The sequence below is a fragment of the Rhipicephalus sanguineus genome, chromosome 2 (genome assembly GCF_013339695.2).
Source record: "Rhipicephalus sanguineus isolate Rsan-2018 chromosome 2, BIME_Rsan_1.4, whole genome shotgun sequence".
Taxonomy (NCBI): Eukaryota; Metazoa; Arthropoda; class Arachnida; order Ixodida; family Ixodidae; genus Rhipicephalus; species Rhipicephalus sanguineus.
Genome location: NC_051177.1, coordinates 9584155 through 9600606, shown reverse-complemented (window position 1 = coordinate 9600606; position 16452 = coordinate 9584155). Strand labels below are relative to the sequence as shown.

At 45.0% G+C, this 16452-nt stretch overlaps 1 protein-coding gene across 1 annotated transcript in view; it reads right to left on the bottom strand.

The window, feature by feature from the left end:
- Positions 1-502: 502 nt before the first annotated feature.
- Positions 503-16452, bottom strand: part of LOC119382391 (F-box only protein 6) — a gene marked incomplete at its 5' end in the record, with an annotated part of 60582 nt that continues 44632 nt past the window's right edge. Inside the window, 1 exon segment of the mRNA XM_037650085.2 lies at positions 503-9255. Within this exon segment, the coding sequence (XP_037506013.1) occupies positions 9082-9255 (174 nt within the window).

Sequence of the window (16452 nt, the reverse complement as noted above, 5' to 3'; positions counted from 1 at the left end):
TTTCCCAGACCGTGTGTCATCACAGTCGTGATGCACGCTGAAGTAGTACTGAAGAAGCTACTACAGCCAGAGAACGCCACAATGTTTCTTCAGCAAGAAAGCCAGAGGAATGTTGTCAGGCAACTGGTAATAGAATCCTTGCCAGAGTTTGAAGACCTGGTGACATGCTTGAATGGGCACGACCCAAGTTTGCTGATCAGCATGATTGCAAAGTATACTAGAGTGGAATGAATGATCTCTACATGCTGTACTTCAAATTTGACACTTTGAAATGAGTTTGCAACTTTTGTTTATTAAAATGTCACCCTGCTTATGTCGAGTGCACTAGTCTTCGCTCGACTGGTATGATTTCAATAATGTTAATTTGTCAATGTATAATCCTCTAAACGGCAATCATGCCGTGCTTTCTTTTGTCTTCAAGTTTCAAACTGATATTCTTCCAAGGACAAGTAGCTTGTCACGTCATTATCACGCCTCGAAGTAAATAAAATGATTATCTGAGTGAAATTGTAGAACCTTTATTTATAGTGCAAAAATAAAACAATCTTCATAACTGCAACACTTTTGTGTCTGTAATGGAAAAATCATTGGCCCATCCACTCCGTGAAGATGGTTGGACAGCAAAGCTAGCTTAGTTATACCAGGTGTTACGTGAGCTCAATATGCTTCGTCTTTGGCACAGCTGATTGGTAAAAGCAAGACCACGTGAGCTGTTGGCTCAGCCAATGGCGCTTCAGCAGACTCCTGCTGCTACTATGGCACATGTTAGGCAAAGACAGCTTCAATCTAATAACTGTGCCCTTCACCCAGTGCAATCATCAGTTTAAAATGTCATCTATAGCTACTATAGTACCACAGTGAGTACTCACTCATTCTAATAACAACACTGCGTGGTCTCCATAACATATCAAGAACTAACTTTTGTGATTGCGAGACTTAGTGCAGTAAATCCTGCCTACATCTGAAACATGGCAGTCATGTTTTAATTCTTGAATCTTTCATGAGTTGAGAATCTGATATGACAAATGAGTGGGAACACAGTGAGCACAAATTAACAGCCTATTATGGTGGGAGTCTGGAGAAACAGCAATTCCTCAAAACCAAGCAAACCTCCCTCCCCAAAATGGTTGGCTGTATCCGCCACTGTACACAACACACATACGTGCCCGCATCCATCTGCTTTTCTGCCTGACTAGTAATATGACAGCACCACTTTGCAGTAGAACCGAGCCTTGTCCCGTTCTGTTGCTGAAGCGAGCTCTCCGATCTACTTCAAAGGCTCGCTCTGGGCAGCGGCCGTTTTCTTCATTGTCGCCTCACAATGTCTGCACAACAGCTCATTTTCTTCCTCATCTAGTATGACAACACCCACCCACACAGTGAGTCATCTTTTTCACCATGGCCAGACACCACTTTTTGCATATTACAACATGGCCTCAACAGAAAAACATGCACACTGTCCTCAATAAAGAGTACTAATCTGTGCAATCAGTACCCTACAGTTCGAAAGATCACACTGCCAACACAAGGGCTCTTACACACCACCTCCTAATGAGCTCAGTCAACTGCAAAATCAGCTGACATATTCCATATGCATATGAATGATCGGTTGCATGTGCTCCCCAGGGCCATGTGGTCGTGAAAAGTAACTGTGTGGCCTAAAAAAAATTGTACAATTGAAGTGCAATATGTTGGGGGACGAAAAGCAACTACAGCTTGAAAGAACACCCTGCCTCCTATGAGCACAGACACGGAGCTGCCATTAGCTTTAGACAAAAATACAAAAAGAAAAAAAAAAACACAAGTTTACAGAACCACATGACAAACACTAGGTGACATCCTCCAAAAGTAAAACAGTTGTCCAGAATGAAGAGTTGCGCACGGAGCAGTCGTACAATGTTCTTATCATCACAAAAAATAAAACATGATACAAATCTTTACAAGACACTGTACACTGAACTGATCCAGAATGTAAGAATGTTAGTCCTTCTGATTAAGGCAAGAAAATTCCGATTGGGTAAGGGCACACACACCAATCCTAGATTTATTGTAAGCACTTAAAAGCCTTGGTAAATTGTTCTTTAACGTTTATGAGCTGTAATTAGTTCTAAAACTGAACTATCGGCCTCAATTAACTTTTCCACTAATGACTGATCTAATCCCCATAAACTAAAAAAAACAAAGTCATCTGAAATACACGCGCAATCACATATGTATCCACACCTTTTGTTAGGCCCCATGGTGCCGGGATAAAAACAAACAAACAAATGCTTAAGCTGTAAAAAAAACACCAAAGAAACAAGAAAAGGACAAAAAGACTATAAGAATAAACACAGTTAACTTTCTGCAACTGACTTATCCTTCCTGACTTCAGTAAAGAAAAATAAGATATTCAAAATGTAGAGCATCATCGGTCAAGAAAGCCACAGGTGCTGTCCACCACCTTGTTTTAGGTATGAATGAAAGCAGTCTCTTATCCCAACATCTCATTTTATGCTAGCTGCTGGTTTTTCGCTTTCGTTCTGCGATAGCTTCTCACTGCCTCGTGCTGCTGCTGTGTAGACAATAACATTGCCGGCAGTAAGGAAGCATTTGCAAGGAACCATCCTCTCATGCCTGGTAATCCCAAATGCTGCACTTGGCCTCTGGCCCCAGGGGCGGTGCTTTGGAACAAGATACTCCTGTTGCTCCATTACACAAGAAAATTTGAATTTTTTGGCAAAGCACAAACGTAATGCACTTAGTGTGGTCGTGCAAATTTCAAACCACAGAGTGACTGAAACTGAGCTGGCTAGTTGGGATAAATAATAGACTGAACAAGGCTATCAATGCAGGCTAGTTGGTATTTCATTGCAAGGTGTAGCAGGTTAGGAATGTTAGCCGTCTTTTGACCGGTTCTCCGGCGACTGTCTGGCTGTTTTTTCCGCAGTGGACATTGGCTCTACATTTGCAATCAATGCAAAATAAAGTTTAGTAATTCCTGTCGTCTAACTTTCCTAACCTTTTCTTACGTGGCGCTGCACCCACCCCTTGCAATAAATAATAGACCCGTATGTGTCCCAAAAACACACTAACAACTTCACAGAATGTTGTAGAGGCATAGTGTGCAAAGTTCATTTTAACTTCTATGTATGGTAGGCAGCCCATTGTATAAATCCAGGCATTAGGAGGTACCTCAAACAGTATTTTGAATTTGTGTAAGCCCACAACATTATCAAATTATTCACACCATAACTTAAGTGAAGCACTTGGTGTCAAGTGAGCCCTCCTTCTCAACACTGCTTTTCGTCAACAACTTCAGTTGTATTGACGGGAGGTCATTAGTGGTTGGTACCACAGCCGCCGTAAGCAGTTGGTTAAGCCCTATGCCACCAGGTGTCGTGAAAATCCTGGGTGCTGTAAAGCTCTTTTCAGGCCACTCACATTTTCTTCTCTGGTATGCAGAGAACCAAGAACATTGTGGGCCAACTAAATGCCTCTGACCAGTGGCGCACCGACGGGGGGGGGGGTTTGGGGGTCGTAACCCCCCCCCGAGGCCGACCTGACCCCCCCGTAACTGCTTCACGGTCATTGTCACCGAGAATCCAACGTACACGTTCAGGGGGCCTTGTTAACGTTATCATTTCAATTCATGAGGTGGTTTCAGGTCGAATTTCCTTCATTTAATGTGTTGTATTCGGTCATCTACTCCTAAACAGAAAGAGCGAAAACCGCAAGTTCTGTGACTCTGAAGGTTCTGTGAAGCAGTTTTGGACGAAAGAGAAGATGCTTTCACGGGTCGTCGGTTTGACCCCTCTTCTTTTCCTGCCCCCTCTGATTTGCAATAGAGCAAAGGTGATAGTTCGGAATCTTCGAAGCAAGGTATTGTTCTTTTTCATTTTTTTTATTTGATTCTCGGGAGAAGTCTAAGACGGGACGGTGTACAATGATAATGCGGCGCGTGACTTAGCCACAGACGTCGGTGCACAGAGCATGTGGCATCAAAAAGTATTACGTATAGCAGCTAACCTAGCTGTGTACGCAGTGCTACATACATGTATACGTCCAGAACAGGAGTTCGCAGTGTTGTTTACCGTTTATAAACATTATTATCCGGTTCACACAGGTTCACACCTGCACACACGCAAATTATATTTGATTACTAGGACGCTTCTAATGCAATTAGAGATTAGAATATCAAGTGCCTAAATACCATCAAATTGTCGGTGTCACATCCATGGCTTGGTTTAATGGCACTAATGGCGCGACGACGAAGTTGCGCAACAAGTATATGTTTCTTTTGCCTCGAATGTGCAACTTTTTCAAATTCTACGTCATAAAACTCATTTTATAGAAATAACAAGCGTTTTCATGTACATTCAATTCCTCACTCGCTATGGAATCGAAACTCGCTTAAGCGTGATGAACATTTCCTGTTACGATGCCGATGGCATTCTCATTACTTTTTCTTAAATCCTTGATATTATAATGAACACGAATTGTGTCCTTCACGGAGCACCTTTGTTTTCCTTTAAATACTCAATAATGCACGCTCTCCTGCCGACATTCTTTTTTCATCATAAATGGGTTCTACAAAACATAAAATGAGAATGAGGTGGGATAGACACTTCAACCAACAAGACCACAATTTCGATCAAGCCAAACTTTACATTCTGCAAACAAATTTCCGGTCACCATGTGAGAGGAAATACATGGAATCGTATTAGATACACAAATTTCAATCCCTACATCCATCAGGACTTTCTTTTTCTTTTTTTTTTCCTCCTCCTTCTTACTGGACTGCTGCCCAACTTTTGAGGCCATCGATCACACTTGACGCGTATGTCCGCCAATGACTTCACCCATTAAGCACGTGTGGGCTTCAAAAGTACACCGCCCGCTTGCCCCACCATCTTCTGCAGCCCTTTGTGAGTGCTAGACGCGCCGCCCTTCTGCAGCCTTTCCAAGTTGCTTCCATACTCCGCTCTTTTCTTTGTCGAGCCTTCTACGGCTCTCGCTTTGGTGAATGGCCCGTCCGTTTGCGCTAGTACACTGTAGCACTGTAACTGTAATTTGCGCCATACACACGTGCAGTCCGAAACGGGAGGGATAAAGCCCGGGCCGAAGCCAGTTCGAAACCGCAAACGGCGCCGCGTGCGCGACTTCTAAGCAAAACCACATGTTCGAAAAGCCGTCGGCGTAATAGGGTGCTGAAAAAAGAAGGAAAAAGAAACGGTCTTGCTGATATCCCCCCCCCCCTTCCGAGCGCGTGGCCCGCAGCCGACGATGGGGACGGGCGGTTCGTGAAAATGTTTTCAGCATTACGAGCACAATAGCGCGTTCTCTGCCTTCTCCAAAAGACTGGCCACCGGAAGAGCGAACCCGAGGCATCCTCAACAAAACTGCTTGTACTGGCTGCGACGCCCGCTGCATCAGCGGAACTGAGAACCTGTAAGAAGGACGGGAAAGACGTCCACAATTTTGCAAAGACGCAGACCGCCGAATCAATTTTCTTGAAACTGTAGTCCTCGAAGCTGAAACCAATTACCAGAAATATGAATGCTGGCAGATCCAAGCTACCCAATTGTGAACCACGCTGAAGGCAACCTACACGTAGTGTCTTCGCTTTTCCCTGCGCAGAGCCTAAGAAAAAAGAAAAAAAGATGTCTGCTTACAGCTTCACACAGTCCGGCACTCCAAGTATCTCCCTTTCCCTGTCTCTCATCTAACAGTTTACCTCGACACATCCACACGCCAAAGGAGCTTCCCACCCCCTTTTACTCTTCAACTCATTCCCACCGGTCACCGCCGCCACCTGACTCACCCTTTCATACCGGCCGAACAAGAAAAGAAGCCTTCTTCGTTTGTCTCGCTCCCTCGAACTCTCAAGAAGGAACCGTATAGGTTCCGAAACGTAGGGATAATGCTCACTCAAAGTTCCAAAGATAAGAGGCCGTCGGCGGCGCTTCGAAACAAGTGTTTTCTGTTTTCTTCGCGGCTTTCGTTTTGTGCAGGCAAATGGTGTCGCCAGCGGGGTGGTCGTGCATTTTTTCTTAAAGGGGTGGTGCCACCAAATTTGTGGCTTGCGCGTTCTTTGCTGTAAGCGTTTGCTATAGCTCCAGGAAGCATGATGCACGCACCAAGATTCATGTATTCTCGCTAAATAATTTAATATCGCCTTTTGATGTGAACAACTTTCGGTTTCGGTTTCTGGGCGCCGAGGTTGGGCAGTGACGTAGAAGTGTAGGAGGCTTGGCCACGTGACCACACAAGGCTGTGACGCACTTAGCCAGGAAGCGATCGAAACATGGCGAGTGATTTAGCAACCGATGTTTTGCCGGTACTATAGTGAACTAAAATATATTCTAGTTCACTACAGCTGGTACGTACGTTGCGGAGGTGGCGAAAGTCCGGAGGTCACTCATGTCACTACAGCAGATCTGGTGTGACGTCACTACAACTTTCGTTGCCCTTCCTACAGAGCTACGTCAGCGTTGGCGTGCTAGCGATGGGTCTCCATCAGGAGAATGAGCATTTAGGTACACTTTGGAAGTGAATTAAAATATATTCTAAACGTTTGCTGTGTCCGACCCTTCGTGTGGAGTGTCCCTGCATACAGAGGAAACCCACAACAGGCTTGTTATAGCCTCGAAATTTGATGGCACCACCGTCCGTCTGCTGTCAACTTTGTTGACAGCAGACGGACGAGGTGCATTGGAGCGGCGAGAAGAAAGGCGACCTCGTAGTACGCGGCTCATTCGTCAAAGCGACCGCAAACCCCGGATCCGTACAGCGTACAGCTCGAGCACATGACGATATTAGTTTAAGCACATACACTGTCGTTCCTGCATTTCTGAGCAAGCCTTGGAGCAACAGTGTGTGCGTCGCCAGCCATGCCGCAGTACTGCACACACGCAGGGACCCCAAGCAAGCATGAATGCTACGCGAAATCCATACGTTGCGAAGACGGGAGGAGTAAAACGACATGGCAGAATGAGTAAATGTTTTGAAGGCCGTGGGACAAGAAAAAGGGGCTTTGGAGAATGCGAAAGGTATATTGGGGTGCCACGTTTTCTTTCTTTTTTTTTTTCAGTAGGCAACTCTCGCTCTCTCCCTTTTTACCACTTCTTTTTTGTATGTTGTACATCGGACGGAAAAGTTCGCTTTGCTAGAACTTGCTTCTGTGTCTGCTGTGCGAGTCTGCGTCGACAGTGAGCTACCACACCACAGAAATCTCGCTGATGCGCTAGTCGAACACGATCCTCACCTACTTCCCGACAAAGATTCCGTGTTGCAATTTAAGAGAAGCAACAACAACACCGGAATGCCCGATTACGACCAAAAAGGAACCGATGACTCAGCACATAGCGCCTTCAGATGCGTCAATCGATCAGTGACTTATCAGAGGGTATACTTCAGTCGCCGAACCTGTGCACCCGAATGACATGGCAAATCGGTAAGCGTGGCTACAATGCAGTTTATCCGTGAGCTGAGAATTGTACTGTACGTGTGCTGCACTGACCTGTGCATACTGTTTATAATCAATGCCAGAAAGTTTACAATCAATATTTACGATACACTTTCAGATTTGTAGTTTGGCAAGGCTCGAAAGAAGTATAATATAGGATGTTCTGCTCGCATTATGCACAAAATTTTCAGTTGCAGAATTTTTCAGCTGCTAAGCTTGCCAATGGGGCTTGTTTGTATGACATTTCCTGATTACTGTTTCTATCGGACACAAGACACAATAAATGGAACACAAGAAAGGCACACGGCGCCGGGTGTCCTCGTGTGCCTTTCTTGCGTCCGATTTGTTTGCGCTACCATAGTAATCATTTGTTTTATAAAAGCATTGCGCGATCACCAGCCGGCCCGCACGTCAACACCCTTATCACTACATGAAGTATCGTCCAAATGTGTCTGGCAAAAACAAGTATTTGCCAGACACATTTGTTGGAACTATATTACGCCTTGGTTTATTCAATTTGCCGTTTATTTTCTACGTGCACTGCTTCACTGAGTGGTTTCTTGGCCCTCTCAAGTATTTTCAATATCTTGCTGCAAAACGCTGAAAGATCATCATCATCGTCATCATCACATTTGATATTATTATTATATTATTATTATTATTATTATTATTATTATTATTATTATTATTTGGTATCACATATTTCATTTGTCGTTACATTCCTGTAGTCTTCTCAGAATTTCAACCCCCCCCTGAGAGAAATCCTGGGTGCGCTGATGCCTCTGACAACAATCACTGGTAAGCGTAAATTGGCAAGAAGCAATGGTTGCAATTGTGAGAATCCTAGTGTCTATTGGATAACTAATGCACTGCCGCCACAGCTTGACATGTCATCAATCAATAGATTTGCAGACCACAATTCAGTAGGGGCAGTTCATAGTGTTAGGGAAAAGAAACCAAGATATCAACACTGGTTCATGTCAACATGGAGCACGTAACACAGCCAAACAAAGCTCGCCGTACACCACATGTTCCCAGGTTTACTGGGAATGTGTATTCTACTTATGTTACTGTTTTATTTTAAATACAACAAATTATAAAGTGTTCATTATGATTCACAAGTTAGAAAAAGTGCCCATGATGTCAGCCAACTCAACTGGTTGCACAAGTGGTGTCCGAAAGTGAGGGCAGCTGAAAATGGTGCATAATGGTGCACTGCAATCTGTAGATATGTCTAAAAGATGTGTTTAATGCGTATGTCTATCTTTCGAGCAGGCCATCAAGTGTCCCAGACTGGCAAGTGGCATTACTGTTTTCTGAGCAAATAAGTTTTGTGTCAATGCTCTTTTCTGCCACAGCATTACCTTTCATTCGACAGTTGCCATTCATGCTGTCTGTTTCTCATGTCCATGCTTGCAAGTCAAAATTTTTAAGCTCAGCTGTTTTGAAAAAAGCATAATGGTACAGAGAATACATTCAAAAGGTTTAGAAACATCCAACTAAGCAAATGATTTTATAAATAAGGAGCACTTGAGCCCAAGTTCACCGCTTGTATAACATAACAGCCTATGGTGAAGCATTCTAAACAGCAAATCAACATACATTAGCACATTCTTGCTCAAGACAAAGAAAGGCTATGCGGAAATGGTTTCAGCTGCTACAGGTTCCTGCTTGTGTCCACGAATGCGAACGACACCTCCCGCCATCTTGGATCCATAATTGCCTGCCCAAAATTGCGTGTCACAACCAGAGTGCCGGAACCGAACAAAACGCACCCCCGATGGGTAGTCACGAAAAACATGTGTGACCTGCAAATAAATAAACATCAACAAAGATCACTGGAATTGGTTATAATTTGAAGTTGACAAAACTGCAAAGCACTTAACAATGTTTTTCACAGTAAGAGTACAGGGCCATCCACTCTTAGAGTGAACATGACTCAGTGTGGCGGCACTCGGTAAAACATCAGTGCTTCCGGCACAGCTGCGCATTGTGAAACGGCACAGGCGCATAGGGACTCGTGGGAAGTGCTTCGCGTCGTCTGCTACAGAGCACGCCACCCTTGCTTTGCAGAGCGGCACACTCACACGTGAAGAATTCCTTTCTCTTTGGTCCCTACCATAGGCGACTGTGTGGCCTATAGTAGGAACCAAAGAGACAAGATTTCTTCACGCATGAGTGCAAAAGGAAACACATAAAAGTTCAGATATCTATGGATTGTTTACCATGTGCACTGCACAACTGTGATCCAACAGTGTATTTCATTTCCATGGGAATTCTAAGAGAGGTGCTTTTCAACTGTGTTTCTGTAGCTGCTGTGGCAGCCATAGATGCAGTAGTATGGAGAACTTTCATCGGGGAGCAACCTAACTTTTCACCCACCTGCAACAGATGGTGCTCGACTCCAAACAGCAGCATGCTAGCTCTATATGTAATGTATGCTTTCGAGCACTGCAAATGCCGGATTCAGCTTTGGACGCTGAAAACGCACCACGGCTACCAAGATTCAGGCACCAACTACTGTTAAACAACTAGTCCATAATTCAGTGATGCTACATCTCTTGTGCCATACTGCTCCAAAAGACCAATCCTGCTACATTTTTGCTATTCTGCGCCAAAGCTGTGCCAAGACACGGTGTTTTCATATTTTTTCAAAACAGAACTAATCTCTCGAGGTCGAAACGCCTTACCATGCATCCTACAATTGCGAGCGACATAGGTCCTTACATCACAGAGGCTGTAACCACGCGCAGCTTAACCCCTTAAACGTTTTGTTTTTTGAGAGTTTTTCCCATCTGAAAAGTTTTTCTTTTAATTTGACATGGAATATTTTGCTTCTAAAAAGCATGTTCTGGTTGACAAAAAAAAATTGTATATTAAGTCAAATTAGCATATTAAGTTTATTGTTTCATGGCCTATTAGTGTCTTTCACAATTCGCAAAATAAAGGCATTGTTGAGAAACACCACTACCGCTTCCAGCATCAAAGAAAACTTGGGTGTCTGAATAATTAGCGCCTGAAGAGCTGAACGATGAGAAAAGGCTTCACTTTCACGATGATGCACAAGCAGCGCATGTGTCGCATTCACTGACCACCATTTTCTAAACACAAGTCGTGAAAAAATGCAAAATGGCAATCAAAATAAAAGAAACTACCAACCAAGTGCTGCCACCTGTAAAGCAACACATGAACTAGCTTGGAAACGAGGGGAGATATTATCCCAAGCGGACGAGTCACACTCGACCAAAACGGTTAAGGGGTTAAGAAAAGCGTGCCTGCTTGTGTAGTGCTGGTCAGACTACCCGACTATTTACATGCATGAAATGCTGCTTAGTTCCTCTTCATTTAACCATTTTGCCTTTCACAGAGTCAATTTTTTCCACTTGGCAATGAGCCTTTAGCTGCTCCAAAACGTGGCTTTGGCAGCTCCAAAAACCTGATCCAAAATGGCTTAAGCCAATCACATCACTGATAACGAGTGTGGAGCAAGAAGCGCGTTGTATATATCATCAGCACTACCTTTGTTTGTGTAATGTAATGCAAAATCCACGTAAATACACCCCAGTTACCGTACTTACTTACATAATAGTCACACTTTTCTCTCTCTGGAAACTGACACATATTTGGGGCGCATTCACTACAAGGGTGATTTTCAGGAGAATAATTACGAAATTCAAACAAGTTCCAGGTCAGAATTCTTATGATGGATACCGTGACCATAACTAAGTGAACATCAGGCTGAAGAAGGCCTAGCTTTGTATTAAGGGGGGACCCTGCTTCGGAGACATATTTCTTTGTTTTTGAGTACATTTTTATGAAACTCTCGCAGCTTATGTATTTTAATGTCCCGATTTCAAATATGCAATTATTTTTCTAGTACACTATGCTGTTTTCAAAATATCAAATATTTCATGTATATTGTTGGGAGCAAGATTTATTTATAAATTGTAAGAGTTATAAAGCAAATCAGCATATCACAATAAGCTGGAATGAATACTGTTTGCAATAAAACAAGAATGGATGTTGTGGGCCCAATTGAACAAAAGTTATAGTACGTTGAACACTTGGCAAGTCAGCGATGTCGAGCTCGGTCATACTGGGATCAAGCTGGGAATGTTCAACATACCATAACTTTTGTTCAAATGATCCTAGAACATCCATTCTTGTCTTATTGCATACAGCATTGATTCCAGGTTATTGTGATAGGCTGATTTGCTTGATAACTCTCACAGTTTAGAAATAAAGCCTGCTCCTAACAATACAAAAACTATTTAATAGTTTCAAAACTACATATTGTATTAGAACAATAATTGCATGTTTGAAATCGGCACATAAAAATACATAAGCTGTGAAAGTTTCATAATGATACGCTCAAAAACAAGAAACATGTTTCAGAAGCAGGGTCTCCCCTTAACATGAGTTCACTTTAATAAAAGTTCCTGTTGGGCGAGTTGGTGTTGTATCACATACAGCATTCACATATGTGTTCTATTTGCTTTGCGAAAATTGTTCCATGGAATGCACAGGGCTCGTGCAGGGATTGCGAAAATTGCAAAAAGAAACTATTCGCCTGGCATTTTCAGTTCCGGCATATTTGCTTTTATCTATGCTGCCTTTGATCTTCACTGTGTCAAAACAATTATTAAGCTGAAAACGCAGAGTGCCAGCAAAGTTATTCAGACAGCGCAGCCAGTGAGAAAGGAGCTCAAAATAGAGCAAGAACACAGAGGTGTCTCTCATCTATGTGCCGCCATCTTGGTATTGTTCAAAAGCTCAAAGTTTTGCCAAGTATATTCCATCCCTACCCTCCTCACATAAAATGGCTGAAAATGGGGAAAAAAAGGAACAACGATAAAAGCCAGTCTGACAAAATTTGCGACATATGCAGACCTCCGACAGGCTGTTGCCATGGCACTTTGTTCTCCGACACTTCCGGCAGAGTGCTCACCCGCAGAACTACTACCGTAAAATCCCGAGCAAGCACCTCCACCCTACGGTGAAAGATAATCGGACAGATATGAAAAAAAAAAAAAAAAAAAAATGGCGGGAGGGAAGGGGGTGCGCTTGCTCGGTCATTAAGTGCCGATTAAATTACAAAAAATTGTTCCAAAATGGCCAAATTTTTTTTGATGATGTGAAATGCTTCAGTAACACGTTCAAAACAGAAAAAAAAACTCGCAAAAACGTTTTACACCTTATAAAAATGCTTTATCCATCATATTTAATAATTTTGCACTGTCATGTAATACCCGGGCCCGCAGCCATGAATTTTGGGGGGGGCACTTGCTCAAGGCCTTGAAAAACACATATTTTCGTTATTTATTTTCAGCAAAACACCCCCCTCTATCAGAATTTTGGGAGGAGGGGGCGCTATACCCCCCCCCCCCCCCCCCCCCCGGCTGCGGGCCTGGTAATACGTACCCCATACTTGGGGCATTTGATGGGTATTCTGAAAGAAATTTCTGCAACTCCAGAAAGTATGGGTTTCATTTGACTTCCCGTGGACAAAATGTATTACTCCTCAATAGTTCCATACAAACTAGATGAGGCTACCATCTTTGTGGTAGCGTTCAAAGCACAGCGCACATTTCGTCGTTTAGTGTGCAGACTCTCATTCAATAAAAGTGCGGAACCCGTGCTGCCGTCTATGTTCTAAATAGGAAAACACCACTCGTCAAAAGCCTCTGGAAACATTGCTGAAGAGCCATGACGAGCGTCATAAGCAGTTAATACCGTAGTTTCAGTTTCGTTCTTCGCGCAGCGTGGGGAAGGGGGTGCATTAGAGCACTGCACGGGCCCGACTTAATCAAGAAAATGTGGTGTAGCAATCTCAAAAACAGCATTATATAAGTGCGCCAATAGCTAAATCCCAGTGCTGCAGCTGGTATCGTTGCTCAAAGACAGAATGACGTTAATCTTTGCAATATATATACATACAATTCCGGCCACTTGGCTAGTAGGGCTCTTTATCGCTCACGGAAATTTGTGCCCAACCGTGTCGATGTTGCGGCCTCATTCGAAATGTGTTAAGGGGTTAACACATATTTCAAGTCTCCCGAAAGGGGGCGTTTGCTTGGGATTTTAGGGTACGTAAACTTAGCTGTTCTACCATTCTTAAATTTGGCTTAGCTTCATGACGGTAAACAGTGACAAACTAAAAAATTCAAAACCAGAGCCGTGCGCGGAGAGCCTAACACAACCTTTACCTGATCAAACGCGGTGATAGAAAGCAGGCGCTTATCAAAAGGCTCAGACGAGCCAGTGATCACACCAAATCGAAAAAGTCAAATGCAATGTGTACAATCTCATAAATCGTTGGGAATTGACTGATGTGCCACCTACAGGGAAAAGCAAGAACCTCATGCCATGCAGTCCATGCTTCATGTCTGCTTTGTTTGTTGCTTTGGTTTAATCAGTGCATTAGTAATGATCGCAAAAGCGATGTGTCTCTCCTGTTTGCACACATGGGATGGCAGTATGAGAATTCTCGAAAAGCTCCATAATGAATGACGGCGCTTGGCAGTACTTGTACTCAAACAGTGACAGTTCGTCAGGTGCAACTGAGGGTGGGTGCTACATGACAAAGGCTACGTGGCTGCTCAAATCTTTCAACAGCTGATCCAGACATAGGGCTTCTCTGAACGGCTTGCAAGCCGTCCATCAAAGCGTTACAGGCTCTGCAGAGCACGGTCATGCTGAGCCGTGCTCGCCCTAAGAAAGCTGTGGGCTGTGTATTGCCAGTGCATCAAGAGCTAAGATGCAACAAATACTTTCTCCTTAATGTATAATGGCATAAATGAGTAAGCAGCAACACGCTCCCGTATTGCATGTGCTACACTTACCTTTTTAAGCATAATATTATCTGGACGTATAACGAAAGCTGTGTGTCATGTGTTTAATCTATTCTTGCACCAAGCAGTAAGGAGTAACTGCGGCCATACTAAAGTATGCTCGAGGTTGACCGTGTGTCGCAGATAGAGCACTGTCACCATCAGGAACCGCCACGCGCTCTCTTCTTCTGCTTCTATCCGAGAACACCCATTTCTTCAGCGTGGGATGCAAGAACTCCGATGGGCGAGAGAACAAGTGCAAAGAGAGAGAAAAATAAAGATGTGGAGAGAAATTCTTTGCAAGGGGTGGCAAAGAAAGAGGTGAGAAGCCTAGCCAAGCCAGGACCAGCTCTGCTGTGACCCATCCTTGCGCTACTTAGTGCAAGCTGCACTCTAACTTCTCCGTCTATCATAACAATAAAAAATTACACCATCTCCCGCTAAAGGGGACCATGAGGCGATGCGAAGCCGGAGCACTTGCACGATCGGGTTCCGTTGGCGTTCGTTTGGCATGCTACTGACCTCGCGTCGTGGAACGCGAAGAGGAACGCTACGCGCGCGTATCTTCCAGCTAGCCTGGCCGTTAATTCTCACAGGGCAAGCGGGGAACGCGGTCGACAGGCGGGCGAGAGGGGGGCAGCGTAGGAGAGGAGAGAGAAGGGCAGGGGACGCGCATGCGCTCGAGCTCATCGCGGCGTTGCGCAGGAGAGAATTTCGGCATGTCTAGCCCGCGTTTCAGAGGAAGAGTGGAAAGGGGGAGGGGAGAGGGGTACGGGAGAGGGAAAGTGGAGAGGGGAAGGGTATGCGCATGCGCAGTAAGGGTGGTCATGCCGCACACCACCACCACCACCACCGGATTGAGCTTCGCCTTAAGATACTTTGCATCTAAAAAACGGCGCGGAATCCTGGCCACACTGTACTTTGTGAGCACTATACTGTACTTTGTGTGTGCTATTCATGCTCCTGGTAGTTAACATGGAGAGGAAACTGACAGAGAGCGACACAGGCTTCAACCTTACCTACTGGGATCAGGGAGTGATTTGCCCACGTCGCCTGCCAGCCTTATTCTATGCCGACGACATTGTGCTACTGGCAGACAGCACAGAGGACCTGCAGCGTCTGCTAGACATATGTTCAGAGGAGGCACAGGCCATCGGTCTGCACTTCAACCCCGCAAAATCGGCATGCATGGTTATGGCGAGCCAAGAGGACCCCATGCAATACACTGAAAGCAGACTCATGCTCCAGGGAAACCCTATAGAGTGGACAAGCACCTACAGATACTTGGGAGTGACACTGTCAGCTGCACCTCACTATACACACCACTACGAGAGTGAACTTAAACCCAGAGCAATGAGGAAGCGTGCTTTTCTGAACTCCAGGGCACTTTGGGCTTTCAACAAATTTGAAGTCACCAGAGAGCTCTGGAAGTCAGTAGCGGTCCCGGCCTTGACTTTTGCAAACAGTGTGCTCTGCTTGTCATCCGGGACACGTCAGTCCCTCGAAGTACGTCAGAGGGAGGCAGGTAGAGCAGCACTGGGCGTCCACAGGGGCGTACCAAATGAGGCGGTGCAGGGCGAGGTGGGCTGGTCTTCCTTTGAGGCTCGAGAAGCAGTGTCCAAACTCGCCTATGAGCGCCGGCTGAGCCAGCTACCAGACGGACGTTGGGCGCGTGAGGTGTTTAAGTACATCCACCTAAAGTGCATCAACACAAAGTGGGTGCTGCGCACAAAACGCCTGGCGGAGCGGTACGAGGTCGCACCATGCCGACTTACGGAGAAACCTCAGCGGGACAGGAGGACCAAGGTGCGGGAAGCCGTCCAGGAGGCCGAAAGTGCCAGCTGGCGGACGATGGCAGCAGGAAAGCCCGCTTTGAGTTTCTACAGTAAAGCAAAACAAGCGATCGAGAAAGAACCGCTGTACGAAAACTCAAAGGGAAGCGGTCTGCTATGTGAAGCCAGGTGCGGCATGTTGCGAACCTGACTGCTGCGGGCGACGTACACACCCAACCTCGACACGACATGCCCCCTGTGCACCCTGGAGGAGGAAAGCATCGAGCACATCGTGCTACGCTGCCCAGCATTGAAACCACAGGTCTCCGCCACTTCATCTGCGGCCACTACGCCACCGGAACAACGGCAGAAATTGCTGGCAATGGCGCTGGGTTTCCGGGAG